At 53.1% G+C, this 27,614-nt stretch overlaps 4 protein-coding genes and 1 pseudogene across 9 annotated transcripts in view; 2 read left to right on the top strand and 3 right to left on the bottom strand.

Moving 5' to 3' along the window:
• Positions 1-9,025, bottom strand: part of LOC135404456 (C-type lectin domain family 2 member B-like) — a 47,176-nt gene extending 38,151 nt beyond the window's left edge. For 2 of the 6 annotated variants that reach the window (XM_064639212.1, XM_064639214.1), the window contains exon 1: positions 8,818-9,025. Coding sequence is in view for 3 of the 6 variants with exons in the window: in XM_064639210.1 (XP_064495280.1) it covers positions 5,494-5,653; positions 5,958-6,058; positions 6,350-6,531; positions 6,823-6,930; positions 7,265-7,382; positions 8,440-8,463 (693 nt within the window). In the remaining 3 variants the exon portion in view is untranslated. The other 4 variants (XM_064639210.1, XM_064639211.1, XM_064639209.1 and 1 more) reach the window with 4 other exon arrangements.
• The window catches only part of LOC135404434 (class I histocompatibility antigen, F10 alpha chain-like), a 214,735-nt gene that overhangs the window by 107,659 nt on the left and 79,462 nt on the right, over positions 1-27,614 (bottom strand). The gene's annotated exons all lie outside the window — the stretch shown is intronic.
• Positions 525-3,612, top strand: LOC135404480 (killer cell lectin-like receptor subfamily B member 1C; annotated as a pseudogene).
• On the top strand, positions 15,028-16,813 carry LOC135405976 (C-type lectin domain family 2 member D-like). The gene is made up of 4 exons (XM_064640489.1): positions 15,028-15,587; positions 15,779-15,889; positions 16,150-16,331; positions 16,604-16,813. Exons 1-4 carry the CDS (start codon positions 15,500-15,502, stop codon positions 16,811-16,813), a joined length of 591 nt encoding a protein of 196 aa, XP_064496559.1. The 5' UTR covers positions 15,028-15,499.
• Positions 22,925-26,306, bottom strand: MGAT1 (alpha-1,3-mannosyl-glycoprotein 2-beta-N-acetylglucosaminyltransferase). The gene is given in 4 exon segments (XM_064639150.1): positions 22,925-23,299; positions 23,302-24,064; positions 24,066-24,885; positions 24,927-26,306. Coding segments are annotated over 3 exon segments (1,329 nt in total). The 5' UTR covers positions 24,590-24,885; positions 24,927-26,306; the 3' UTR covers positions 22,925-23,257.

Here is a 27,614-nt window from a genome sequence, read left to right as displayed (position 1 = left end):
GACATTCCCTCGGTCCTGTCCCGGCCCCGAGCGGCCCCCGCAGCCCACGGGGGACCCCAAAAGCAACTGTGGGGGCAGCCCCAGAAACCAGGACTTGGCCCCTCGGGCGCTTGGAGCTGCACGAGGAGGGTAAAGGATCCCCCGGTGCCCCCCAGGAGCGGCTCTGCCCCCCCAGAACGGGGCCGTGTCCTGACTGATGGGGTCGAGGGGGACAAAGGGGGTGTCAGACAAGTGGGGAAAAAAAAACCCTAAATGACCGGGGGGTGTCAGCTCCTCCTGCCCTGCCTGGTTCTGACCCTCCCATGGCTGCAGCATTTCTGCCACCACCCCATCCCTGAGAGATGCTTTTTGGGGAAGCAACACCAAATATCACCTGTCACATTTCAGCCTCACCCCCCAAAAAACCTCAGTCACTGGCTTTTTGAGTTAATTTAATAAATTAATTTGATTAATGTAATAAATTTCCACCTGTTTGGCCCAACTCTGTGCGTCTTCCTGCACCTCCAGGTGAGCCCCCTCCTCCTCCTCCTAACTGGGGACACCCTAAACCCTTTCCCCAGGCACAGGGGAGACTGAAGAATATAAAGATATGTTTAAAAAAAAACCCCAAAGAAACATAAAAGGCCCAGTTGGTGCCATTTCCTGGGACCGGACGCACGTTGGTCACGAGGTGAGAAGGTGTCCGAGTCTGGTGTCGCTCTCGGGACACGCCAACGACCTCCAGAGCCACCATGGCTGGGGAAATGGGTCATGCCAATCTGAGACATCCTGAGAATGAGCCTTCCCCGGCTGAGAAATGTCCTGGTGAGTGTATTTTGGGGGGGAAAAGGCTTATTTCAGGCCCTGGGAAGAGTTTTGGGTCCGTTACCTTTGGGATCTGTTTGCTCCTCCATCCCTGCATTCAGGTTTCCAAGCTCATGGGGTGGCCTTTGAAATGGGATCTGGGATTGTCCGGAGCAAGACAGGGACAGGAGAGGCTGGAAAATCTCCGGAACTGGAACAGTTTTGTTTCCCAGACCCTTCACTCGGTGGCCAAAAGGGGATCCCAGGAAGCCCCAGAGGAGCCACCACCCCTGGGAGGGCAGGGAAGGGGCCGAGCCCTGTCCGGACCCCGGAGGAGTCGAGGGCTGGAGGGACCCACAGCCACCAACTCCCAGCTGGAAACTGAGCCTGTTTGGGAGTTCCCAGGTCCTGCCCTCTGTCACTGGGTCCTCGAGGCTACTCCCGAGGCTGCTGCACCCCCTGAGCCCCCCAATTTCCCCCGGGGGTGCTGCCCTGGCTCGAACCCTGTCAGGGGGGAATTTATGGCTTTGGAGGAAGCAAAGCAACCAGAAACTTCTGCTTGAAGTCACAGCTCAGCACAGGGGTTTGGTATTGGTTTTTTTTCTCTAACCCCCCAGTCTTCTTCATGTTTTTTTGAGCTTAAATGTGGCCTCTTCCAGCTCCTGCCCCGTGCCCGTGGTGGCACAGAGTCCTCCTCACAGCCGGGGCACTGGGGCACCTCGTCCTGCTGGTGCTGGTGGTGCTCCGAAATGTGAGTGGTGAGTAACCAGCTCTTATCTCCATCTCACACCCTGGCAAGAGGCCTGGTAGTGGAAATCTGGGTTTGTTGCAGCGGTTCAGGCCCTGGAGGGTTGGTGCAGGCACGAGAGCCAAGAGCAAAACCCCTCTGGGCACACCTGGAGCATCCCCACGAACGAGGGAGAAGGGCAAGACCCGTGGGCTTCGGGCCTAATTCATTAACTGTGGGGCAAAACCCGACCTGTCTCTGTGGGGTTTGTGGTTTGGCTTCAACTTCTCACTTTGCTCCCAGTTTTTCAGGGCTCTCCAGGTCCTGAAAGTGACGCCAGAGTTGAGATCCAGGCCAGGAACCAGACAGAGTGATGCATCTTCCCATCCCTGGTGCAGTTCTTCTGCCAGCCCCAGGGGCAGAGCCCCCCAGGTGAGCCCCCTTCCCACCTGGCTCTGCTGGGAGAGGCTCAGGTGGGACCTCGGGGGGGCTCCTCCTGCGAGGAGACCCTGCACTGAGGGTTCTCTGGCAAAAAGGAGCATTTTTAAGGAAGAATTCTCTTTTCCATGCGATTTTTGGCGGTCCCACCTCCCCGGAGGAGCACGGTCAGCCCAAGGGGGGATGTTTCTCACCACCCTTCCTGCACCCCAAACACTCACTGTGCCCTTATGGTCACCCAACTTCTTCCTCCTCCTCTTCTTCCCCCTCCTCTCCCTCTTCCTCCTCCTCCTCCTTCGTGGTGGCAGAGCAGAAAAACCACAAGGGTGGGAAATGACTCGAGGGTTTGGTGCCTTTCATTTGGGGGGTCAGGGAAGACCTTGCTCACCTTTGGGGTGTCTCATTCGTGGCCTTTCCTCCTCTCCAGCCCCTGCTGGCTGCAAGTTGTGCCCCCAGGACTGGCAGCTCCGTGGGGAGAGATGCTACTGGCTCTCCAAGGAATCGGGAAACTGGACTCGGGGCAGGAAAAGCTGCGAAGATCAGGGCTCTGAGCTGGTGGTGCTCAAGAACGAGACAGAAATGGTAAACAGGGAGGAAAAGGCTCGGAAAGGACCCTGAAGTCCTGGGTTTTTAGGGGGGCAGGGGAGCAAAAGGCTCCCAGAAGCAGGAGGGTTTGGGGTTCAGAGCATGGACTGCTTGTGTCCCACGGATTTGGGGGGTCAGGTTTGTTCTGTGGCTTTGCACCCCACGGAACTCCCCACAGAGAGATTTTTTTGGAGCAACTGGTCCCTTCCACGTCCCAGGAGAACGTCGAGAGTGTCACAGGCAGGCGCCCGAGGTCGGTGTGGGTTGGGTTGAGGTCACGGCAGAAGGAGTGGACATGGGTGGACGACACCCCCTACGACCCCCACAGGTGAGTGTCCAAGGTCTGGGGGGGCAAAAAGCAGCTTTGGTCCATTTGAGACTCCGATCCACGTCCACACATCGCTGGGGTCCATGCAAGGGTCTCTTATTCCTCTGGCAACACTCTGCAGACCAAGAGTTGGGGTCCTGGGGCACATTGGGGTCACAGGGCACGTTGGGGTTGGTTATGGGGCAATAAACCCTTTGTTGTGCAGGTTTGGGGACCTGCCGGAGGTGGATGAAGGGTGTGGGACCCTGAAAGGCAAGAGCTTGGATGTTGATGTCTGTGCCAGTGACCACAAGTTGGTTTGCCAAAAAGCCCCTTTCCAGCTCTCCCCGCCCATGGCAGGAGACATTGGGAAGCTGGATGATGCCTCCACCTGACACTCTCAGGCAACGGACCCCGTGTGGTATAACAAAATCATTTATTACAGTTCTTTCATGGTTTATCCACCTCGTTACATCAGCAGTAAATTCCAGTCAGTAGCTTTTCTCTATATCCACTTTTTAGTTAAGCATTCTCTGCCCAGGAGAAAAACACTCCCAAGCAATTTCATGCACACACGGATACATCTCACCACGTCTGTATTCAGATTGCCAAGTTCCTCTTAAGTTTCTCCCAGAGTCACATAATCTCGCTTCCCATCACTTCAGTGTTATTTTTATGCTTTTACATTACTGTAGATAACAATAAGCCAAGCGGCTCCATCCCTGCTTTCCTTTGCAACCAAACTGTCCTAAAATAAACACACATATTCCAACACCCATCCCTTCGGTGTCTTCACTGTGAGGGCAACTCTGTGAGGGCAGTTCTGTGAGGGCGACTCTGTGAGGGAGGTTCTGTGAGGGCGACTCTGTGAGGGCAGTTCTGTGAGGGCGACTCTGAGGGTGACTTTGTGAGGGCGATTCTGTGAGGGCGACTCCGTGAGGGCTGTTCTGTGAGGGCGAATCTGTGAGGGCTGTTCTGTGAGGGCGATTCTGTGAGAGCGACTCTGTGAGGGCTGTTCTGTGAGGGCGATTCTGTGAGAGCGACTCTGTGAGGGCTGTTCTGTGAGGGCGACTCTGTGAGGGCAGTTCTGTGAGGGCAGTTCTGTGAGGGCGACTCTGTGAGGGCGACTCTGTGAGGGCGACTCTGTGAGGGCAACTCTGTAAGAGCAGTTCTGTGAGGGCAGTTCTGTGAGGGCGACTCTGTGAGGGCCATTCTGCGAGGGAGGTTTTGTGAGGGCGACTCTGTGAGGGCAATTCTGTGAAGGCGACTGTGAGGGCGACTCTGTGAGGGTGATTCTGTGAGGACAGTTCTGTGAGGGCAGTTCTGTGAGGGGGACTCTGTGAGGGCTGTTCCGCCATCTTGGCTCCCTCAGGGCTCCTTCAGCCACCCCGGCACCCGCAGACATTCCCTCGGGCCTTTCCCCGCCCCGCACGGGACGAGCGGCCCCCGCAGCTCCCGCACCGACCAGGACACAGGGATAGCGGTGGGGTCCTAAAAACTTTAATGCAAATGGAATAAAAGGAGAAGGAGAGAGAAGCACAGCAGCAGCACTGATACAGTAACTCTGCTGAGGCCACAATCAGGACATTGTACATTCACATTCACAGATTCATATAGCTTTCAGCAATGGAAAAATACTTCACATGTGCACATTCAAGCACTATAGTGCTTGAATATAGTGCATACAGTGTTATGGATGTAGACTCCTAGCATGTAAATATACAGTAAATATAACTAGAGGATGAGGAAGACTTCTGGAGAAAGAAACCCCTAGTCCACGAAGGCACACGTCCACTTCCACATCATGTCCCTGCAGGTTCACCTCCTTGAGACCAGCTACTGAGGTGACAATGACAAAAGGCACTGAGGTTACTGAGGTAGCACTGAGAGGAAACCTCCTCCTGTCCCATTCCAGCGCTGCCCGGCGCATGTGGCTCCGCTCCATCGCCCCCTCCTGAGTCCTCCTTTCCAGGGAGAAACAGATGGGGGGGGATGGAGGGGATGGACAGGGGGAAAACGGGACACTAGGGAAAAAAATTCCAACATCTCTCTTCAAACCCAGGACAATATTAAACAGGACTGGGCCCAACGCTGATCCCTGGGGGACACCACTGGTGACTGGATCCCAAATGGATGCAGCTCCATTCCCACCACTCTCTGGGCCCAACATTCCAGCCAGTTCCTAACCCAGCACAGAGGGCCCTGTCCAGGCCATGGGCTGCAGCTTTTCCAGGAATGTTCCCTGGGAGACAGTGTCCAAGGCTTTGCTGGAGGATCTTTCAAGGTCCCTCTGGATGCCGACCCCAGGGAATGGCTGGAGCTGTGTCAGGGCAGGGTCAGGGTGGATCCCAGGAAGAGGTTCTTTCCCAAAGGCTGTTTGGGCACTGCCCAGGCTCCCCAGGGCAGTGGGCACGGCCCCAAGGCTGCCAGAGCTCCAGGAGGGTTTGGATGATCCTCTGGGGCACAGGCTGTGACTCCTGGGGATGGGCCTGGGCAGGGCTGAGGGTTGGACTCCATGATCCTTGTGAGGTGCCTTCCAATACAAGATATTTTTGAGATATTCAATGAAAATTTCCCAGCCAGACAACTGAGATGTTCCCCCAGCAGTTTCAGTTGCAGTGCTAGGGTGAAGCTCCCTCATCTGGTTGGAGATCTAGGGTGAAACTCCTGTTTTGGGGTCTCCTAATTTCCCCTTCCACAGGACATAGTCATTGGGGCAGCTGCAGATCCAGTTCTTCTCCGTGTGGCACAGGGACGAACTGATCCACCAATAGTACAGGTACCCACAGGGTCCCTCACCCCGCACCTCAAACCTGCAAAGCCAACGGGACCAGAGTCAGAAAGGGAAAAGGAAAAGAAGGAAACTCCCCCCCCAAAAAAATTAAGAAGAGCTGGGATTTCCCCTCTGGCAGAGAAGGGCTTTGGCTGGGGGGAGTCTCTAATTCTCTGATCAGGGTTGGGGGGCAGCGACCTCGGCCCATCCCAACCCCCCATGGAAAGCCAGGAGCTGCCTGGACACAGAGCAGGAGAAGGTGCCCATCCCAGGATGGGGCATCCCAGACTCCAGGAAATCCCTGGGGCCCACCCCGGGGCTCCAGCACGGACACAGGGACCCACCTGCCGTTCAAGGCCGTGCCATTGATCCACTCCCAGCCATTATCCCTCATTCCCAGCCCGATCCAGTGGTTTGCTTCGCCTTTATAGCGCAGAAGGAAGCGCTGCAAAGCAAAGAAACGTTGGCTTTGGCCAGTCTTGCCTTCGCCACCTCCTCTTTCCCTCCTGTGCCCACCCCCAGCCAGACCTGGGGCTTTTCCCAAGGGTTGGCTCCCGGCTCCAGCACTGGCAGCACTTTGGGGCCAGCCTGGGGGGTTTGGGGCTGGTTTTATCCTCTTGGTTTCCTCGTGTTTCCCACCCCGGTGCTGCTGCAGAGGCTCAAGCCCAGTCCTCACCAGTTCATCCCAGTCCTCACCAGTTCATCCCAGTCCTCACCAGTTCATCCCAGTCCTCACCAGTTCCTCCCTCGTGCTTATGGTGGCCAGGGAAGCTCCCAGGGCCTCACACCTTGTCCAGCCCGTGGTCCAGTTGCCCTCAGCCTCAGAAAAATGATAACATTTTCCTTGGAAACCAGGCCAGGTGTCTGGGCACACGTGGGAGAATTCCAGCTCAGAGAACCGGGGTCTCACACAGAGAACTGAAACACAGAAAGCTGAGTCAGACACGTGGGCAGCCCTGAAAAGCAGCAAAATGGGGTTGATTCCTTGGTTTATTCCAGCAGCTGGAAGAGGAAATTGGGGGATGATGCTCTTGGGAAAGGTGTGACCGAGTGAGGAGCAGGTGTCTGGAGCAAAGTGCAGGGGAAAAAGGGAGTCACCCACTTTGGGAGCCTCCCTTGATGCTGGGAAAGTCCAAGGATCCTCCAATCGCCCAAAACGGAGGAGCCTGGCCCAGATCCTCCCCATGGGGGTGCCTGGGTGGGACTCACCAGTCAGTGCCACGACCAGGCTCAAGCTGAGGATCCCCAGGGACACACTCTGAGTGAGAACACACACCTTGGGGGATGTTCTCCGGTCTGACTCAGTTCTGTAGGACCCTGGGGCAGGAAAGAGCAGGGTGAGGATGGCCTGGCTCCTCTCCCCTCTGCTTTGCCCTCCTGTGCTGGACCCTCAGTCCATCCCCAGCCCCACCCAGGCCCATCCAGGGACCCCTCTGGGGGCTCAGGAGTCCTTCAGAGCCACTGATGTGTGTTTGAGGGCCTGGAGACGGATCTTCAGCCTCCAGAGGTGAATTCCCCAGAGTGGAATTCAGTGCAGCTGTGCCTGGGCTGCTCCACACCCACCCAAAGTCTCCATCCCCATCCCACTGGTGCTCCCCCTGGAGTGAGATGCTCTTCCCATCCCCAGAGTGTTTGGTTTTCCCAGCATTACCACATTCACACTGTTTCTCTGGATCACTGCAGGTGTTCAGTGTTTCTTCCTGGCTTGAAGAATTTGGCTCTTGGGGCAGCCCTGACAGGGCAGGGTCTGTCCCGAGCTGAACAGACATCTGGGAGAGGAGGTGGCACAAAGGACAGATGGAGGGGAGAGGAAAAGAGAGGGGAGGGGGAAAGGTTAAAGAGGAAAAAAAAAAGACAAATTAAGCAGAAAGGAAAGAAAAAGGCAAGTTTAAAGGCACTTTAACTATTAAATAAGTAAATCATTGAGAGCTCACAGGTTTGCAGGGGACAGGAGCCTGTTCCGGGCTCAGGAGCTGCTGCCAAAAGGGGGAAAAAAGGCACCGAGTGCTCAGAGCAGAGTCTGTGCTTTGGGGGCCCTTTTCCAAAAACACACAGGGTGGAAAGTAGGTTGTAACAGTTCAGAGCACCTGTTCTGCTTGAGTTTTCTGTTTGTGGCTCCCCATGAGGTTCTTTTGCTCTGGTTCCCCCCCCTCCCCGTGCCCACTGTTGCAGGAGCACGACCTGGTTCCCTGCACCCCAAACCAACAGGGACAGCAGCTTTTGGTCCTCTGGGGTCTTGTGTAAGTTACCAGCACCAAATGGACCAACAGAAGCTCATCAGGAACATGTCCTGATAAAACAGCAATATTTTATTGCAAGGTGAGCTCTGAAAGCTGCAAAGGGGCAGGTTGGTTTGTGGGTAAATGGATGTGAAAAAAGCACAAAGCGGTTCCCTCAGAGGGGGTTTGCAGGAGGAAACTCAAGGAGTGCTCAGATAACATCCCTTCCAGAGCAGTGGGAGGGTTAAATTGGCAGGAGAAAGGAACAAAAACAGGATGAGCCAGAAGAGAGTGGTGCTTCCCCACCCTCAAGGTTTCCAAAGCTGAACAGGACAAAGCTCAGAAATGAAAGGAAGTCATATTTTGTGACTTGGCAGAAGTCCAAGTGCACGAGTTCAGACTCCTCATTTCAAGCCAAAATTTCAGTCCTACTTTAATCTCTGCGTCACAGTGTCAACAAAACAATTCAACAAATTCCCTTAAAAGGACCCCCGAAGGTTCACGTTGTAAGACCCCCCCTGGTGCAGCCCAAGCTCCTGCCCAGGTTCAATCCCTCCCAAGCCCCTCGTGGTTTCCAGCTGGTCCTTTCTGTCATATCATCATTTACCTCTTTGCACCACGATTTTCTCATTTCTCTTCCCGAGAAGCAACTCTGTCAGCAACAAGGGGCTGAAAAAGCCCCAACAAAACCACTGAAGAAGCAGCAAAAATGACAAACCAGCCCAACCCCGCAGCAGACACTCAAACCAACCCCACAGCAGCAAAAGCCTCACTAAACCCAGCTGTAAAACTGTGACTTTTGGGGTTTACTCCCCCATTTCCCCTTCAACGTGCCACGTTTAATTAATCAGGTGGTTATTTCAGCCCCCCCAAAGACAAGACCATGATGTGGGGGCTCAGCCCTGTCCCAGCCGTGGCTCACTGTGGGCAGGGAGCACCCACCACCCCGAGTTTGGCAGCCCAGGAGCTGCTCTCGAGTACTCACCTCGCAGGGCAGCTCTCAGTGACTGGGAGATTTCGTGGTAGGGTCGGTTTAGTCACAAACCAGCAAACAAACTCCGCAACTGACGCAATTTCAGTTCATTTTGTCTCCTCTCCAGCAGCTTCTCAGTGTGGTTTAATTGACATCAGGACACGTCGCTTCCCATTGGTTGACAGGGGCCCTTCGACGCTTCCCATTGGCTGACGGGGCCCTTCAACGCTTCCCATTGGCTGACGGGGTCTCTGACGCTTCCCATTGGCTGTTTTCTGATCTCCCTCCCTCCCTGGCTCTGCCGTGTGGATGTGAAATGGGACGTGTGTGACTCACTGACCCTTTCGCCGCCGCCGAGTTTTTTCTTTCGTCGCCCTTTTACTGTTTATTGCCTTCCCCACCTGTCCCTCGTGCCCCGTCCAGCGCCGGCAGCCCCGTCCCTTCCCCTGCTCCCTCCGCCGCGATCCATCCCGGCTCTTGGAGCCTTGGAGCTCCCGGGGGTGACGGGGGGGCTGAGCCCCTTCCCAGTGCTCCCAGTGTGCCCAGTCACCCTCCAGCACCCCAGGGAGGGCTTCGGGGGGGGGGGGGGGGAGACCAACACAGAAGTGCTGCTGGGTGGCTTGTTCTTCCCAAGCTGGGCAAAACCTATGTTTGGACTTTTCTGCCAGAACTCTGTCCCCTCCTCTGCTTGGCCAAAGGGATTTGGGGCCGTTTTCCCCTTTTTGTGGCAAATAAAACCGATGGGTCAAGCCCCAGCAGGACGCAGCAGCCCTGCAGCCTGCGGAGCCTGTGCTGGCCTGTGCCTGGCAGAGAAAAAAAGAACATCAGGGACTAATTAATCAGTGATTAATTAGCCTAATAAAATTGCTCCTCATTAGGGGGCAAGAGAAGTGGGGCTTCTGGCTGAGCCAATGTTACCCTACAGACATGACTGGGAAAACCAGGCATGAGCTCCGTGAAACCGTGTCTATTTTTGGACAGAACTGGGGCTTTATTGAGCAATTCTCTCATTTTGCGCTCCTTTTGATGGTATTTTATCGATTCTTATCTCTTTGAGATTTCGATCAACACCTTGATCTCTTATTTTCACCATTTTAGCGGGGGGGTGAGGAGTGGTTTTTCTCTCTCCCAGCACCTCGTGCTGTGTCTCCTTGTCCTCCTTGTCCCTTCCCGTGGGTTTCCTTCCTCTGGGCACAGACCCCCGAGCCCCCACCCCTCGGGGCCGTCAGGATGAGTCCCCCCAGCAGTTGTGGGGCTTTGGTTTGGGTACAGGAAGCTCCGAACCCGCTGCCAGTTCACACCAGCCCGGGGGGGCAGCGGCGCTTTGGCTTCCTGTCCCTTCCTCCTGTGACCACTGCGGGTCCCCGGCGCTGAGCGGCGGGACATGGAGGACCAGGACGGCTACATGGCCTTAGAGCAGTGGAGGAAACGAGGGGCTGCGGGGAGCCCCCCGTCCTCCCCGGGGGCAGGTACTGGGGGGGGTCGTGTCCGCTGGGCCCCCCCAGATCGGGGGGGGAAGGGGGACTCGGGGGGGTGGGGTGATGTCACTCCTGGGGTCCCCAAGAGCTGCTCAGGGTGGGGAAACTGAGGCAGGGATTGAGGGAGGAGGGGCTGGGGGGGTTTTCTCGAGGCTGTGTTTGGCTGCTGTCCCACCCCCCGAGCTGGGACCCCCCAAAAGAGGGAGCAGAGGGATTTTTTGGGGGCACCAACCTCCTCCTGCTCCTGGGCAGGGGGGGCTGCAGGGGTTTGGGGGGGGGTCTCACCAGGGTGCTTTGCCCCAGGATCCCCTGCCCCGGGCTCTGGGTGGGTGAGGGGGTGATGGGTGCTCTTTTCCACCCCCCAGCTGTAGGATCTGGCTTTCCAGAACTCCGGGGGGTCCCCCCCACAGCCCCCCCCCGCCGTCCCCGCTGCCTCCTCGAGGCCCTCACGGCTGCCCTGGCGCTGTCCCTGGTGCTGTGTGGTGAGTTTGGGGGGTGGGAAGGGGCACCCGGACCCCTCTGCCCCTTCCCACCCTGCCAGTGCCCCTGACCGGGCTGGGCATCCTCCTGTCCCAGTGTCCTGGTGGGTGGCAGAGAGGGCACAGCCCGAGGCGACCTGGAGGTGGGGGAACACCTCCCTGGGCCCCCCCTGTGCCAGCCTGGACGGCACCTTCAGGGAGCTGAGGAGGATCCTGTGCCCCCTGCGAGGTAACCCCCCACCCCCCGGGGGTCCCATCGATGCCCCTCCCCAAACTTAAGCCAGGTTGGAGCCTCCCCCAGTCCCCCCACAGTGCCTCAGCGCACCGGGGTCCGTCCGTCCGTCCGTCTGTCTGTCCCGCAGAGGCCGAGGGGTGCAGGCTCTGCCCCGTGGGCTGGATGCTGGGCAGGACCAAGTGCTACTGGGTCTCGGAAAGGATGAACTCGTGGCACGGGAGCCGGGAGGACTGCGGGGCCCGCGGGGCCGCGATGGCGATGCCGCGGGACAAGGACGAGCTGGTGAAGGGATCGAGGGGACAGAGGGGCTGGAGGCACCCCAGGGGAGGGCGAAGGGCTCCCCAGAAGCCTGGGATCAGAGCCCTCATTCCCAAATTCCCCGCGGTGCCCGTGGGGAGTGCCATGGGTCTGGCTCGGTCCCGGGGTGAGGATGGAGCCTATTTTGGGGTGACCATCCCCGGCCCGGCAGCGCCACCACTGCCCCTTTCCCCGGGCCAGGATTCCCCCAATGAGACCCTGAGGAAACCCACGCGCCACTTCTGGATCGGGCTCTCGGTGCCCGCGCCCGGGATGGGCTGGACGTGGGTGAACGGCTCCCGCCCGGACTGGAGCCGGTGAGGAGCGCTGGGGGGGTCGGGGTGGGCACCCCCCTGTCCCCCGAGGGACCCCCGGGGGTGACACGGGCCCCCTCCCGCACCCGCAGCTTCCCGCAGGACCTCGGGGAGGGTCCCGGAGCCTGCGGGGCGCTCAAGGGGGACAGGATCGACCCCCGCGCCTGCGACACGGGGCTGCAGTGGATCTGCCAGACGGAGTCCGCCCGGATCTGAGCCTCCATCGCACCCAAACCCCACCGTTAATGCGCGAAAAAATCCCGATTCCCGCGGGTTCGGCACCCACCGGCGGCTCCCGGGGCACGGGCAGGACCGCGGCCGGGGAAAGTCGGGGGGCGGAGGAGAAATCGAACTACGAAAAGAATAAAAACTAAAAATAACTTGTAAAATTCACTTTGTGGGGGAGCTGGTTGGGAACAATCTCTCGATCCCCCCGGTGCCCGAGGGCGGAGCGGACCTGCCTGTCCGTCGGGGCAGCTCTTTTAGGGACGCGGGGCAGGGGACGCTCCCCGGGGCCGCTCGTCCCCCCTCACAGTGTCCCTCGGTGCCGCCGCGAGTGTCCGTCGGTGCCGCTGTTTCGGTCGCGGGTCTTTCATTGCCTTCTCTCTTTTTTTTTTTTCCGTTCACACCCCCCCTCTCCCCGCTCTGGGGCGGCCCTTTCGCCGCCGCCGCCCCTCGCCCGCCCCTCGTCGCAGCTCTTCAGTGACAGGAGGTGGGTCCCACGAGCCAAGGCAGGGTCCGTCTGTCCCTCCGGGCAGCTCCTCCAGCACCGCCGCGGCTCTGCTGTCGCGTTTAATTCTATTTTCTATATTTTATTCGCAGCTCCCACCCCGCTCGGCGCAGCCCTTCTGGCCACCCCCGACACCGCCCGTTCAGTGACACCGCCGGGGGACCCCTCGGTGCAGCCTTTTATTCTATTTTACTCTATTTCCTGTCTTTTCTTCTGTTCCCACGCTCGCTGCGGCTCTTTCAGACGCGGGCGGTGGGAACCCCTCGCAGCGATTTTAACGCTCCTGCGGAGCCAAGAAATGCCAGGAAACAGTTTCCATGGACCGGAGCCAACGCGGTGATGCTTTTCCTGCCAGTCCCCGGCACATTTTACAAGCAGTGACACAAATGGGCTGTGCCAGCGCTCGGTGCCCCTGGGGCTCCAAACTGCCGGGGCAGGAGCCGCTGGGCACAATCCTGAGATACCTTTCCCCACTCCCCTCATCACGACTGTTGAGCTTTTCTTCACGGAAACAATTCCCCGTGGTAATGAAAGGCTGTATAACAAGGTCATAAGTATTATTATGTCAATATTTGTGCTTGGTTGGGTGCATTCTGGTCCATCTTTTATGGTATTTAAAGTGCAGAGCCTCCATCCCAGACTTATGAGCAGCCACGTGGGACCCCTTCAGCCAAAAACCTCCCCCTGGGTTTCTCAGATGTCACGATGGTGGTCGTACATCCCCAACAGCTTCTCATTTCTTCTGGCTCCGGACTGTGCAGCTTTCACGAGGTGACAGTTTGGAATAATTCTGTCCCCTGCCCGGGTGAGGAGGGGGGTGACAGAGCAGCACCTGGCACCAACCAGGGCCAGCCCATCACAGATCCCTTGGTTGGGAACTCTTAAATATTTGTAAGTAAGCAAGGTGCAAAAATGGACTTTGTTCCTTCAAAAATGAACCACACTGAGATCTGCTGGAGAACAGCAAAACAGCCAAAGAGCTGTAAACTGAAAACCACGCCTCTGTGGTTGACTCCCGTCCTGTCTCTGGCTCAACAGACTCAGTTCCGAGAAATCAGCCACCCCTTGACAGCTGCCCTGCGAGGTGAGTACTCCAGAGCAGCTCCTGGGCTGCCAAACTCGGGGTGGTGGGTGCTCCCTGCCCACAGTGAGCCACGGCTGGGACAGGGCTGAGCCCCCACATTATGGTCTTGTCTCTGGGGGGGCTGCAATGACCACCTGATTAATTAAACGTGGCACGTTGAAGGGCAGGGAGGAGTAAACGCCAAAGGTCACAGTTTTACAGCTTTTGCTACCATGAGGTTGGTTTGAGTGTCTGCTGCGGGGTTGTGCTGGTTTGTCATTTTTGCTGCCTTGTAAGAGCTTCTGCAGTGGTTTTGTTGGGGTTTTTTTCAGCCCCTGGTTGCTGACAGAGTTGCTTCTCGGGGAGAGAATTGAGCAAATAGTGGTGAAAAGAGGCAAATGATGATATAAAAAGGACTTTAATTTGTTTCAGCTGAGTGGAATGAACAGTGATTTTGGGGGGAGCTGGAGGGAACCAGCTGGAAACCATGGTGGGCTTGGGAGGGATTGAACCTGGGCAGGAGCTTGGGCTGCACCAGGGGGGGTCTCACAACGTGAACCTTCGGGGGTCCTTTTAGGGGAATTTGTTGAATTTGTAAAGTCACACTGGGAGGCAGAAATTAGTCATCATAAAGGAGCAAAAATGACAGTGGGACTGGGTGAATCAGGAAATGCACTGGGTCTCTTTTAGATTCAAATTGGTAGTTCAGTTTTGCAAATGTTAAAACCTTCACCAGCCCACTGGTTTCTGGCTCAGAATTGGGTTTGGGAGGGATTAAACTTGAGCAGGAGCTCGGGCTGCACCAGGTGGGGTCTTACAAGGTGAACCTTCGGGGGTCTTTTTAAGGGAATTGGTTGAATTTGTTCAGTCGACACTGGGAGGCAGAAATTAAAGTAGGACTGAAATTTTGGCTTGAAATGAGGGGGTTGAATTTGTGCACTGGGGCTTCTGCCATATGAAGCAGGTCCAGACACATCATAGTTTAGTTTCTGAAATAACAAGCCCTTCATCTGTAAGGATCTCTTCCCCACTTCTGTGCTCAGCTCCAGCTCAGAGCTTGGGCAAGGTCTGCCCTTTATCCTGTTGCATTTTAAAACCCCCGAGATGAGGAAGCACCCCCCCCCCCCCTTCTGGCTCATCCTGTGTTTGTTTCTCCTACCAATTTAACCCTCTCACTGCTCTGGAAACGCTGTTATCTGAGCACTCCTTGAGTTTCCTCCTGCAAATCCCCTCTGAGGGAACCACTTTGTGCTTTTTTCATGTTTGTTTACCCACAATCAAACCTTTGCAGCTTTCAGAGCTGACTTTTGCAGTGAAATATTGCTGTTTGATCAGGACACGTTCCCGATGAGCTTCTGTTGGTCCATTTGGTGCTGGTAATAACTTACACAAGACCCCAGAGGACCAAAAGCTGCTGCCCCTGTTGTTTCGGGGTGCAGGGAACCAGGTTGTGCTCCTGCAACACAGGAGGAGGAACCAGAGTAGGGTTTCCTGTGAGCAAAACAAGCTTGTGGGGAGCCACAAACAGAAAACTCGAGCAGAACAGGTGCTGTGAACTGTCACAGGCTACTTTCCACCCTGTGTGTTTTTGCAAAGGGGCTCCCAAAGCACAAACTCTGCTCCAAGCCCTGGGTGCCTTTTCTGAGCCCTGAACGGGCTCCTGTCCCCTGCAAACACTTCAGCTGCCTTTGAGCTGTGAGCTCTCAATGAATTATTTATTTAATAAAGTGTTTTTAAACTTGTCTTTCTCTTTCCTTTCTGATTAATTTGTTTGAAGTTGTTTTTTCCTCTTTAATCTTAGTCCCTTCCCTCTCTTTCCCTCCCTTATCTTTTCCCCTCCCTCTGTCCTTTGTGCCGCCTCCTCTCCCAGATGTGTGTTCAGCCCTGCCAGATGGTGCCCCTTGGCACCAAGATAATGCTGAGAGCCAGTGCCAACAACTCAAGGGCTGTCCTGCCTGGCTGGGCTGTGGCCCAGGAGGTCTCAGCTCCCTGCAGGTCCCCTCAGCCTCTCCTCTCCTTCCACCCCAGGCTGCCGAGTGCATCCACCCCACAGAGCCCAGGGAACGTCAGCCCCAGGCCCTGAGGCTTCTCTGCAAGGATGGGGAAAGGAACCCAAAGGTCAAATTCTTCAAGCCAAGAGGAACCACTGAACACCTGCAGTGATCCAGAGGAACAGTCCAAATGTGGTAATGCTGGGAAAACCAAACGCTCCAGGGGAGAGCAGGGGGTGGGAAGAGCATCTCGCTCTGGGGGGCACCAGTGGGGGGGCCTGGATGGGCCTGGGTGGGGCTCAGGATGGACTGAGGGTCCAGCACAGGAGGGCAAAGCAGAGGAGAGAGGAGCCAGGCCATCCTCACCCTGCTCTTTCCTGCCCCAGGGTCCTACAGAACCGAGTCAGACTGGAGAACATCCCCCAAGGTGCGTGTTCTCCTGGCTCAGAGTGTGTTCCTGGGGATCCTCAGCTTGAGCCTGGTCGTGGCACTGACTGGTGAGTCCCACCCAGGCACCCCCATGGGGAGGATCCCAGGACATTCCTGGCTCCGAGGGAGGCTCCCAAAGTGGGTGACTCCCTTTTTTCCCTGCACTTTGCTCCAGACGCCTGCTCCTCGCTCAGTCACACCTTTTCCAAGAGAATCATCCCCAGCTTCCCTCTTCCAGCTGCTGGAAAAAAAAAACCCCAAGGAATCAATCCCATTTTGCTGCTTTTCAGGGCTGCCCACATGTCTGACTCAGCTTTCTGTGTTTCAGTTCTCAGTGTGAGACCCCCTTTCCCCAAGCCGGAATTCTCCCACGTGTGCCCAGACACCTGGCCTGGTTTCCAAGGAAAATGTTATCATTTTTCTGAGGCTGAGGGCAACTGGACCACGGGCTGGACAAGGTGTGAGGCCCTGGGAGCTTCACTGGCCACCATAAGCACGAGGGAGGAACTGGTGAGGACTGGGATGAACTGGTGAGGACTGGGATGAACTGGTGAGGACTGGGCTTGAGCCTCTGCAGCAGCACCGGGGTGGGAAACACGGGGAAACCAAGACGATAAAACCAGCCCCAAACCCCCCAGGCTGGCCCCAAAGTGCTGCCAGTGCTGGAGCCGGGAGCCAAGCCCTTGGGAAAAGCCCCAGGTCTGGCTGGGGGTGGGCACAGGAGGGAAAGAGGAGGTGGCGAAGGCAAGACTGGCCAAAGCCAACGTTTCTTTGCCTTCCAGGCCTTCCTTCTGCGCTATAAAGGCGAAGCAAACCACTGGATCGGGCTGGGAATGAGGGATAACGGCTGGGAGTGGATCAATGGCACGGCCTTGAACGGCAGGTGGGTCCCTGTGTCCGTGCTGGAGCCCCGGGGTGGGCTGTTGCGGACGACGGGAAAGTATCACACGATCACAGTATTGATCATGACTAATCCAACTTTATTGCTGTAAGCTCCATGCTTATAAAGGTTAATAATTAGGCTCATTAATATTCCAAATACAAGCTCATCATTGGCTCCTAATTACCTAAGTTATATTTGCGCAAATGCTGCCTCTTTCTCATGGCTATAGTTACTTTATTTACTATTTGCTACTTTCTCTACCTTTCCCATCCTGTTGCTCTAATTTTTCTATCACGTATGCAGTTTCTTAAACAATACAGCTTCACAGCAGACAATGCAGCCTTGCAGTTTCTTAAACAAAGCAGTTTCACAAACACACTAATCAGTGACCTTCTAATAGTTTTCTTGCTTTAGTGTGAGACCAGCGGTATAGAATCTTTAATGTGTCCTCTCTCTACCAACCAGGTTTCTGCAATATCTTCTACACTTCCCCCGCTCTGTTTAGATAATGTTAAAAACACGTCACTCATTGCCTTTGTTAGCATGCTTTGAATGCATTTAAAAGCACAAGGAACAATGCATAAAGCAGCCAGCAGTATTAGTAAAAGCGAAATTGCTTGTTTAGTGATCTCCGCAAGCCATGGTCCTAAACCTAATTTTGCTAGCCATCCCCTAATGGGATCTTTTTGAACTTCAAAGTTATTCAGGTGACTTTGCATTAGCAGGGCTCGAGACATTCACAGCAGCTCGAGTCCACTTGGCAGGTATCCAAAGAGGTCCCTGTGGTGAAGAAACACAAAGATAACCTCTTCCCCAATAGAGTACTTTTGCTGGATCTTGCCAAATTCCTGTACGTGGATCTTTAAATCTGACCCACACTTCTTCAGGTTTCTCTGTATCCTGTTTTAATGTATAATGAATTGTTACAGGAGGATCTTTTTGATTTCCAAAAATGCATAAATGATTCAGGACAAACAGTACCTTGCTTAACCTTTTCTTAATATCAATAATGTTTTTATGTTTTTCAAGATACGTTTTTAGTGTGTAATGAGCTCTTTCTATGATTGCTTGTCCTGTGGGAGAGTGAGCAATACCTGTGCGGTGAGTGATTTTCCACTTTTTCAAAAATTGGCCTACTCTAGTACCCACATAGGCAGGTCCATTGTCTGTTTTTATCTGTTGTGGTTTCCCCATCACAGCAAAACATTCACACAAATGTCTTTCTAGTTGTAAAGCTTTTTCTCCTGTTTGAGCTGTAGCCCACATAAAATGACTATATGTGTCAATACACACATGTATATATTTAAATCTTCCAAAAGGTGCATAATGTGTAACATCCATTTGCCAGATTTCATTACTCTTTAACCCTCTGGGATTTACTCCCATACCCAATCCTACACCACCATTATGATTGCTACATGTTGGACAGGATCGAACAATATTTTTAGCATCATTTAAGGTGATGTCATACATTCTTTTTAGTCCTCTGGCATTTTGATGATATTGTTCATGATCTTTCTGTGCTTTGGTAAATTCTTCCTCATCCTCTGTAGCCATAGAAACTAATCTGTCCGCCCTAGCATTTCCTTCACCCAACCCAATGTCCCATTTATGGCTTCGTACATGTATGACAGCATAGTCATGATCTCTGTTTGTTACTGCCAACCATAATTGACAAAATAACTGAAAGAGCCTCTTATTCGGGACTTCTTTAATTAGGGCCCCTTCTATCCGATTAACTACTCCTGCTACATAGAATGAGTCAGTAACAATATTAAGGGGTCTATCCATGCTAGCCAGTGCTCTGACCACTGCTAACAACTCTAAAGTTTGTAATGAATCTGTAGGTTCTCCTGTTAAAATTTCATGCTTCCATTCTCCTTTCTCTAACCAGGTTAGGGCAGCAGTGTGAGATTTTTTGCCAGCGTCTGTGTAAACTGTTCGTGCATGTGGAATTGGTTGTTCCTGTTTTTTAGGTTTCAGTATCCATTGCCAAGAACCAATCCATGCTGTAGGGACATTGTGCAGTCTACTGGTAATTATGGGACATGTCAGTCCTAATAATGCTTCTTGAAGACCCTCATTAGTACATAGGTACCAATCAAGATCATTTTTCTGCATTGGTAATCGTATACGTGCAGGCTCTTGAGCATCAATTTGTAACACACGCTCTCGACCCTTTTTTATCAGGGCTGCCAACATTTCAATTTTTTGTAAAAGTGTTTTAGGCTGTTGTATGCTAGTTGATAACCATTCTAAAACCCCTATATCCTCCCCCGTTTCTGTTTGTGATTGTGTAATAGCACCCAAAATGTATCGTTTGTCAGCCCAAAAGGTAAGTTCTAAAGGTAATTCCCATTGTCTTCTCCGAACACGGCCCTGAGTGACACAATCTAAAATTTGTTGGAGTATGAGTTGTTGGTGCTTTGTGACAGTAATTTTGGTTGTTGGGTCTGTTCCTTTTAATAGGGGTCGCAATTCAGCTAAAAGGTCAGCAGGGATTCCCACAACAGGGCGTAACCACTGTAAATCCCCAAGAAGTTTTTGTGCATCATTCACAGTGCGCAATTTTGATTGAAATACCAATTTCTGTGGGATAACAGCATGTCGAGAGATAGTCCACCCCAAATATCTCCATGGTTCTGTCGTTTGAATTTTTTCATCTGCTATTATTAACTTATATTGTTCCAAATGTCTGCGAATTATTTGTATTTGTTCAGGTACAAACTCCTCAGGTTGGCAAAACAATATATCATCCATATAGTGATAGATTATGCAGTCAGGCCATCTTCTTCGCAAGGCTTGTAAGGCAGTATCCACATATAGTTGACACAAAGTTGGACTGTTCCTCACCCCTTGTGGTAATACTGTCCATTCAAATCGTTGGTCAGGTCTTTCTCTGTTAATAGCAGGTAATGTAAAAGCAAAACGTTTAGTATCCCGAGGGTGCAATTGAATTGTAAAGAAACAATCCTTTAAGTCTACAATCAGTAAGGACCAATCCATGGGAAGCATTGCAGGATTTGGTAGTCCAGGCTGTAAAGCCCCCATGGCTTCCATTTGTGAGTTAACTGCTCTTAGATCATGCAATAATCGATATTTTCCAGACTTTTTCTTTATTACAAATATAGGTGTATTCCAGGGACTAGTAGAAAGTTTTAAGTGTCCTTGATCAATTTGTTCTTGTACTAATTCATGAGCAGCTTCCAAGCTTTCCCGTTTTAAAGGCCATTGCTTAACCCATACTGGAGTATCAACAATCCACGTAATAGGAATTGGGAAAGACCAAGCAATGGCTATTCCCCCAAAGGGTAATCATTGGAGAGTTTCATCCCAATTTGTGTCAAAACATCTCTCCCGATTAAGCATTGTACTGTTGGTGGAAGCTGCACAACAGACAGGACAGCACTGGCCACACGACCTTCCACCTCGATGTTCACAGTAGGAGTCCGCATAGCAATTGAGGCACCCCCAATGCCAGTCACAGTTGTAGTAGCAGGTTGCAGAGGCCAGTGTCTAGGCCAACAATGAGGAGCTATTATACTGGAATCAGCTCCTGAATCTAGTAAAGCATCCAGTGTTTTTGTTTGATCTTTCCATATAATTGTAACTTTATGTTTTGGCCTCTCACTTAAATCCAGTGTCAGTAAGGTAAGTCCCCTTGTAGAACCAAATCCACGATCTCCACGTTGCATCAGTTGTCGGTCGTTGGTTAAAGGTTTTGCTAACTGTGGCAGGGGTATTAATTGAGCAATACGTTGTCCTTTAGGAATCCTTAAAGGTGGAAAAATAGTATATGCCATAACCATTATCTGTCCAGTGTAGTCAGCATCAATTAATCCAGGCAGCACAAATAATCCAGCAAGGCTAGCCGACGATCTGCCAATCAGCAGTGCACCAAACACTTGTTTGTTTATTATTAAAGGTCCATAAATCCCGGTGGGAATCTTTTGAGGTTGGGTGGATAACAAAGTAACTTCTACTGCTGTTGCCAAATCCAATCCGAGGCTGCCGGCTGTGGCAGGTTGTAATCCGAAAGCATTGGCTGAGGCTGTGGTTGTAGCAGGTTGCAGCTGTTCTCCTGTCCGTGGAATGGATTGTTCGGTGAAAAGTTGCTGGCTGGGGTTATCTGTGCTGCAGCGACGACTTGTGTCTGAGCGCGGTCGCTGCAATTCCTCGCGCTCTGCCGTGAGTTTCCCGAACGGCTCCGACAAACAGAAGTGTTGTGGGTGGAGTTCTGACACTGCTGGCACCAAATTCTTGTTGCTCGGCACTCCCTTCTGAAGTGTCCAGTAGCTCCGCATCGATAACACTTTGATCGAGTTCTAGAATGGCCTCACATATTTTATCTCCAAACTTTCGCCACTCTTCTAAAGAATGCACGGTATGCGGGTTGATAAAACACCCTTTTGCATACCCAAAAGCAAGCAATCCTGGTAATTCCTTTTTTAAATCTATATCTTTAATACCCTTTTTCTGCAAAAATTCAGAAAATAAACTATATGCTGCTTCCCTTTCCATTTTTTACCTATTTTTAGCGCGCTCTTGCAGCCTCCAGGGTCCGGCAGCACGTATGGTGGAACTCGTCCCAAGTGACGCTTTAAGGATCCGAAGTTGCAGTTGCCCACTTTTTGATCCGGATCCTGTTGCTCTAATTTTTCTATCACGTATGCAGTTTCTTAAACAATACAGCTTCACAGCAGACAATGCAGCCTTGCAGTTTCTTAAACAATACAGCTTCACAGCAGACAATGCAGCCTTGCAGTTTCTTAAACAAAGCAGTTTCACAAACACACTAATCAGTGACCTTCTAATAGTTTTCTTGCTTTAGCGTGAGACCAGCGGTATAGAATCTTTAATGTGTCCTCTCTCTACCAACCAGGTTTCTGCAATATCTTCTACAGTGGGCCCCAGGGATTTCCTGGAGTCTGGGATGCCCCATCCTGGGATGGGCACCTTCTCCTGCCCCGTGTCCAGGCAGCTCCTGGCTTTCCATGGGGGGTTGGGATGGGCAGAGGTCGCTGCCCCCCAACCCTGATCAGAGAATTAGAGACCCCCCCCAGCCAAAGCCCTTCTCTGCTGGAGGGGAAATCCCAGCTCTTCTTAATTTTTTTGGGGGGGGGAGTTTTCTTCTTTTCTTCCCTTTCTCACTCTGGTCCCGTTGGCATTGCAGGTTTGAGGTGAGGGGTGTGGGGCCCTGTGGGTACCTCGATGACGGATGGATCAGCTCATCCCTGTGCCACACGAGGAAGAACTGGATCTGCAGCCGCCCCGACGACTATGAACTCTGGAAGGGGAAAACAGGAGACCCCAAACCAGGACTTTCAACCTAAATCTCTGGCCAGATGAGGGATGTTCACCCCAGCACTGCAACTGAAATATTCGGGGTGAATCTAAAAAATCAGGTATAAGGAGCTGGTTAGGGACTTACCAGGAGAATAGGCATAGCTCAGACCGGTGCTTCTCTTGGCCCTCCATTTCGGTGGGAGGTAAATCAGCCTCTTTTCTCGCTTTTTTTCAGCCTTATTTCAAGCTTTTTCCGCGTTGACCACGGTTTGAGGGCAGTTTTGGGGTGAGAAAGGAGCCTTTTAGTGTCCGTTCTTACCCTCCTGTTACTTCCGCATCACTCCCGCTCTTCTCACCCTCGGCGCGTGCTGATTGGCCGATTAAACCGTGCACCCTCACTCCCATTGGCCACTCCTCCCCACGCTCCACCCCCTCCCTTTCCCCGCCCTCAGGGCGGACCTGGGTGGAAACTGTGCCCCCCCGCGGGCAGGGCGGGAAAGGCGGGGTGCGGACCTGGTTGAGGACTGCGAGAGTGGGGTCGGGGGTGTCCGTTTTAAGTAGAAAAAGGCGGATTTTGGGGCCGGTTTTGCAACGTTTCGCATTAATAAAGAGCGGGTGTTTATAAAACTGAAGCTTGAAAGGTGCTTTTTAAAATCGTTGCTTTGTTATACACAAAAACCAACCAGTTTGGGTGTATTGTCAATGATTTGTGATGCCCCCAAACCACCAATTATTAATTGTGAATTAATAACTGTGTGCTAATCATTGTGTTAATAACTGATTTTTATATCTCAAACCCACCATTTGGGGTGAATTGATGACTAATTTAATATACCCCAAATAATGGGGAGAACCCCCCCAAAATCCTCTGGTGAGTGGGTGCCGACTCCAGGCAGGACCTGGCTGACCAAAACAACCCGAATTTTGGGGGAGATTTCCATTTTTGACCTTTTATTCTGCAAAATAACCTTTCAGCACTGTGAGCAGTGGCGACCGAGAGACGCTCGGCTGGGGCACCAAACCCCTAAAATAATGAGGGCAACCCCCCCAAAACTTTTCCAGGAGCAGGTGCCAACTCCGAGCAGGAGCCACGGGTGGGAATTCTGAGGCGGAATTTCTGGTTTTGACCTTTTATTCTGCAAAACCACCTTTGGACCCCGCCAGCGAGCGGCGCTCGGCCTGGGGGCACTGAAACTGGCACCAAACCCACCCCCAAACCCCTAAAAGAGGGGGAGAACCCCCCCAAAGTGCTTTGAGGGGGCGAATGCTAACTCCAGGTGGGGTCGTAGCCCGTCCAGTCCCGGGGGGGGGTGCCACGTAAATGCGGCGGCCCCGGTACACGAAGCTGACAATGCTGCGGTAGCCGGCGCGGGGGACGCCGGATTTGAGGTTGTCCATGAGCCCCAAAGCTTTGGCGAAGGCTTTGAAGGTGTCTCGGCCGCTGTACTGGAGCCTGACGGCCCCGAAATCCCTTCTCCTGTTGTCCTGGAGCTCCTCCACCCTCACCTCGGGCGCGGAGTAGACCCTGGGCAGGAAGGAGCGCTCGTACTCATCCTTCTTGAGGTAAGAGAGGTCCAGCCGGGTGAAAGGCACTAAACGGTCGTTGAGTTTGATGAACTTCAGGTACTGGTCAAAGAACTGGCCGTGGCTCACGCCCTTCCTGCCGAAGGTCATGGTGCGGGACACCTCGGGCCGGACGCACGAGTGGCCCTGACGCTGCTCTGGCTGCCTCATCCAGTCATCTCAGAATGCCCGCGGCCACTTGGGCTCCAGCTCGTCCCAGAGCTCGGCCAGCAGGAGCCAGCCCAGCCCGGGGAAGAAGTCGGTGCGGTAGAGCAGCTTGGCCTGCGACACGTCCACCATCTGCTCGCGGCCGTTGTTCCAGGCCGAGACGCACCAGAGCGTGTGGTCGTCACGCAGCAGCGGCAGCGCCGCCTCCAAGTACTCGAAGAAGTCCGGGGCCACCTCCAGGTCGTCCTCCACCACGATGGCGGCACGGTAGCAGAAGACGCAGAACACCCGGCCCAGGGCCCAGCGGTAGTGGCGGGCGATGCGGCAGTAGCCCTGGAACTTGGTGCTCGGGGGGCACCAGGATGTCGCTGAGGTCGGGCTGCCGGATGTGGGCCACGGCGTCGCCGTAGGAGGCGATGACCCGCGCCGTCTCGGCGTGCCCGCAGTCCTGGCTCACGATCACCGGGTGCCGCCGCGCTGAGGGCCGGTAGCGCAGCAGCTTGTCCAGGCAGCACCGCACCGTGCTGCAGTCGCATGCCAGCACCAGCACCGGCAGCACTGGCGGCGCCGCATCCTCCAAGCTCGGTCCCACAGAAACCTGGGGGAGGGGGGTTGTCGGTGCCTTCTGGCGCCGCCACAGCTCCCAGAGCCCGTTGAGCCGGTGGATTTAGTGCAGCAGTTCCTTCTGCCGCTCCAGCTTGGCCTCGGCATCCTGGGCCAGCCGGATGAGCTCCAAGGGCAGGGAAGAGGAGCCCTCGGAGCCCCCGGGAGGGGACGGGGGGCGGCTCCACAGGAAGAGCGGCAGGAGGCCGTTCCAGGCGAGGAAAAGCGCCGCTCCCCAGAGTACCCAACTGCTCTTCTTCGGCATCCTTCAGCGGTCAGGGCCGGGCCATGGGTCTAGGGGGGACAATGAAGAGGTTAGAGAGAAAAAAATCATTTAAAACCCAATTAAAACCCTCTTAAAACCCTCTTTTTACACCCAAAATGACACCCAGAGCTCCCAACTGCTCTTTTTTGGCATCCTTCAGCACCCAGCGCTGGGCGGTGGGGCTGAGGGGGGAACAAGGAGGGGGTTAGAGGGGAAAAAACCCTTCAAATCCTCTTAAAACCCTCTTAAAATCCTCTTTTTACACCCATTTTACCCCCAAAATTACACTCAGACCACTTAAAACCCCCTTTTTACCCCCAAAATGACACCCTGACACACAACACCCAGAGCTCCCAACTGCTCTTCATGGGCATCATTCAGCACCCACGGCTGGGATGTGGGGCTGGGGGGGACAAGGAGGGGATCAGAGGAGAAAAAAATCATTTAAAACACAGTTAAAACCCTCTTAAAATCCTCTTTTTACACGCATTTTACACCCAAAATGACACCCAGAGCTCCCAACTGCTCTTCTTCGGTGTCGTTCAGCGCCCAGGACTGGGATGTGGGGCTGGGGGGGACAAGAAGGGGGTTAGAGGGGATAAAACCCATTTAAAACCCTCTTAAAACCCTCTTTTTACCCTTAAAATTCCGCCTGGAAACACCCCCAGGAAGCTTCACCCACCCCACAAACCCCGGGGAGAGGGAAGCAAAACCCAGAGCCTCCCAGCACCAAAAAAGGCAGCGAAAGGCACCCAAAACACACTCAAAATTAACAAAACACCCTCAAAGAGTAACAAAACGCTCTGAAAAATGACCAAACCCCCCCTTTTTACCCCCAAACCACCCCCCCGGGAAGTTTTTCCCGCCCCCGGGGGAGGGGAAGTGAAAGCCCGACGTGGCAAAAAAAGGCGTTGAAAGGTGGCCAAAAACCACTTAAAAACCATCAAAACCCACTTAAAAACTGCCAAATGCCCTCAAAAACTATCAGGGCCCTCTTAAAAACTGCCAAAAAATGACCAAACCCGCTCGAAAACGACCGAAAACTGCTTCAGAACGACCAAATTCGCCTTAAAAAACTGCCAAAAACCTCTTAGGAACTATTAAACTCTCTTAAAAGTGACCAAAACTCTCTTAAAAATGATCAAAACTTTCTTAAGTGACCAAACCCGCTTAAAGATCACCAAAACCTCCTTAAAAGCTCTCAAAACCTCTTAGAAAAGTGTAAAACCTTCTTAAAAACAACCAAAACCTCCTAAAAAACTGCCAAAACCCTTTTAAAAATGACCAAAACCTCCTTAAAAACGATCGAGACGCCCTTAAAAACTTCCCGGACCGCCTTAAAGACAGTCAAAACCTGCCGAAAAACGAGCAAACCCCCCTTAAAAACGATCAAAATTTCCTTAAAAATTATCGAGACTCCTTTAAAAATCATCAAAAGCTCCTTAAAAATTAATAACCCCCCAAAAAACAACTAAAATTCCAGTTAAAAATGAACAACTTCCCCTCAAAAAGTACCAAAACCCCCTTAAAAATGATCAAAATCCCCTTAAAAATGATTACCCCCGCCCCTAAAAAAGATCAAATTGATATTTAAAATGATTAAAAGTCCTTAAAAGTTACCGGAGGTGCCTTAAAACAGGTGAAAATAAACCCAAAGTCCAACCTGGTCAAAATTTAACCCCAAAATTCACCCTGGGGAGGGGGGGGAGGGAAAGGGGGGGGGAGGATCCCGTTGGGATAAAAGTTGTAAAAAGTTGTTAAAAGTTGTATTTTTGGGGGTTTTTTACTCACCCGGAGCACCCCCTCATTGGAGGAGGCAGGAAATGGAGGGAAAAAAGCAGGAATTGAGTGAAAATGAGGGAAATTGGGGAAAAAAACACACGGAGGAAGTGAAAAAAAAAAACAAACAGCAAAAAACAACAACAAAAAAGGGGAAAATCCAGGACTGCTCAAGGGGGGGAGGGAACTCGAGGGCTCAAAGTTCCCCAGGGCCACGTTGGCAGAGGGAAAAATGGGATTAAAGGGGGAAAAAACATCGGGAAAAGGGGATTGAAAGAGAAAAAATGGCAGGAAAAGGAAGAAAACAGGAAGGAAAGGGAGGGAAAAGGGAAAAAAAGGGGGAAAAAGGGGGGAAAAGAGGGGAAAAAGGGGGGGAAAAGGTGGGAAAAAGGGGAAAAGGGAAGTGCAGAAAGCCCCAAAAAAAGAGCCTCAAACCTTGGAAAAGCAGCTGGAAAACAAGGAAAAAGTGGGGCAAAAAAGGGGTAAAAGTAAACTTTTTAATCCCAGTTTTTCCCATTTTCCCAATTGTCATCCCAATTTGCCCCATTTTTATCCTTTTTCCCCCATTTTATCCCAGTTTTATCCACATTTAACTCATTTTCTTCCCAATTTTATCCATTTTTAAGCCATTTTTTCCCATTTTTCTCCTACTTTCCCCCATTTTATCCCGTTTTTATTGCAATTTTCCCCATTTTTTCCCAATTTTCCCTTGGTTTTCTCCCATTTTTATCCCGTTTCCTCTCACTTTTATCCCATTTTCTCCCATTTTTCCCCAGTTTTGGGTTAAATTCGTTTTTTTTTTTTACCTTTCAGGGCCTCCCTCCAGGGGGAGGGGGGTCGCTGGGGTTCCCCTCTCCCCTCCATTTTCCCGGGATTCCCGGGAATACCTCGGGAATCGGGGGAAAGTCGCAGCTCTTCCGTCCTTGGGGAGGCCCAGGGGGGTCACGACGGGGGGTGGGGGGGTCCGAGGGGGTCCTAAAATGGGGGAGAAAAGGTTAAAAAAACCCGAATTCCCTCCCAGACCCCCCCAAAACCCCAAAAGGGGTCAAAGAAGCTCCCCCAGACCCCCCCAAAACCCCAAAAGCGATCAAAGAAGCACCCCCAGTCCCCCCCAAAACCCCAAAAGGGGTCAGAGGAGCCCCCCCAGCCCCATTAAAGCCCTCCCAGACCCCTCCCCACGCCCCGACAAGGGCCAAAAGGGCCCCCCCAAGCCCCCCCAACAGAGGTCAGGAGTCCCCCCCAACAC

The sequence above is a fragment of the Pseudopipra pipra genome, chromosome W, assembly GCF_036250125.1.
Source record: "Pseudopipra pipra isolate bDixPip1 chromosome W, bDixPip1.hap1, whole genome shotgun sequence".
In the NCBI taxonomy this organism is placed as follows: Eukaryota; Metazoa; Chordata; class Aves; order Passeriformes; family Pipridae; genus Pseudopipra; species Pseudopipra pipra.
Note: the sequence above shows the minus strand (reverse complement) of the source record. Positions and strands in the feature narration are given on the sequence as shown.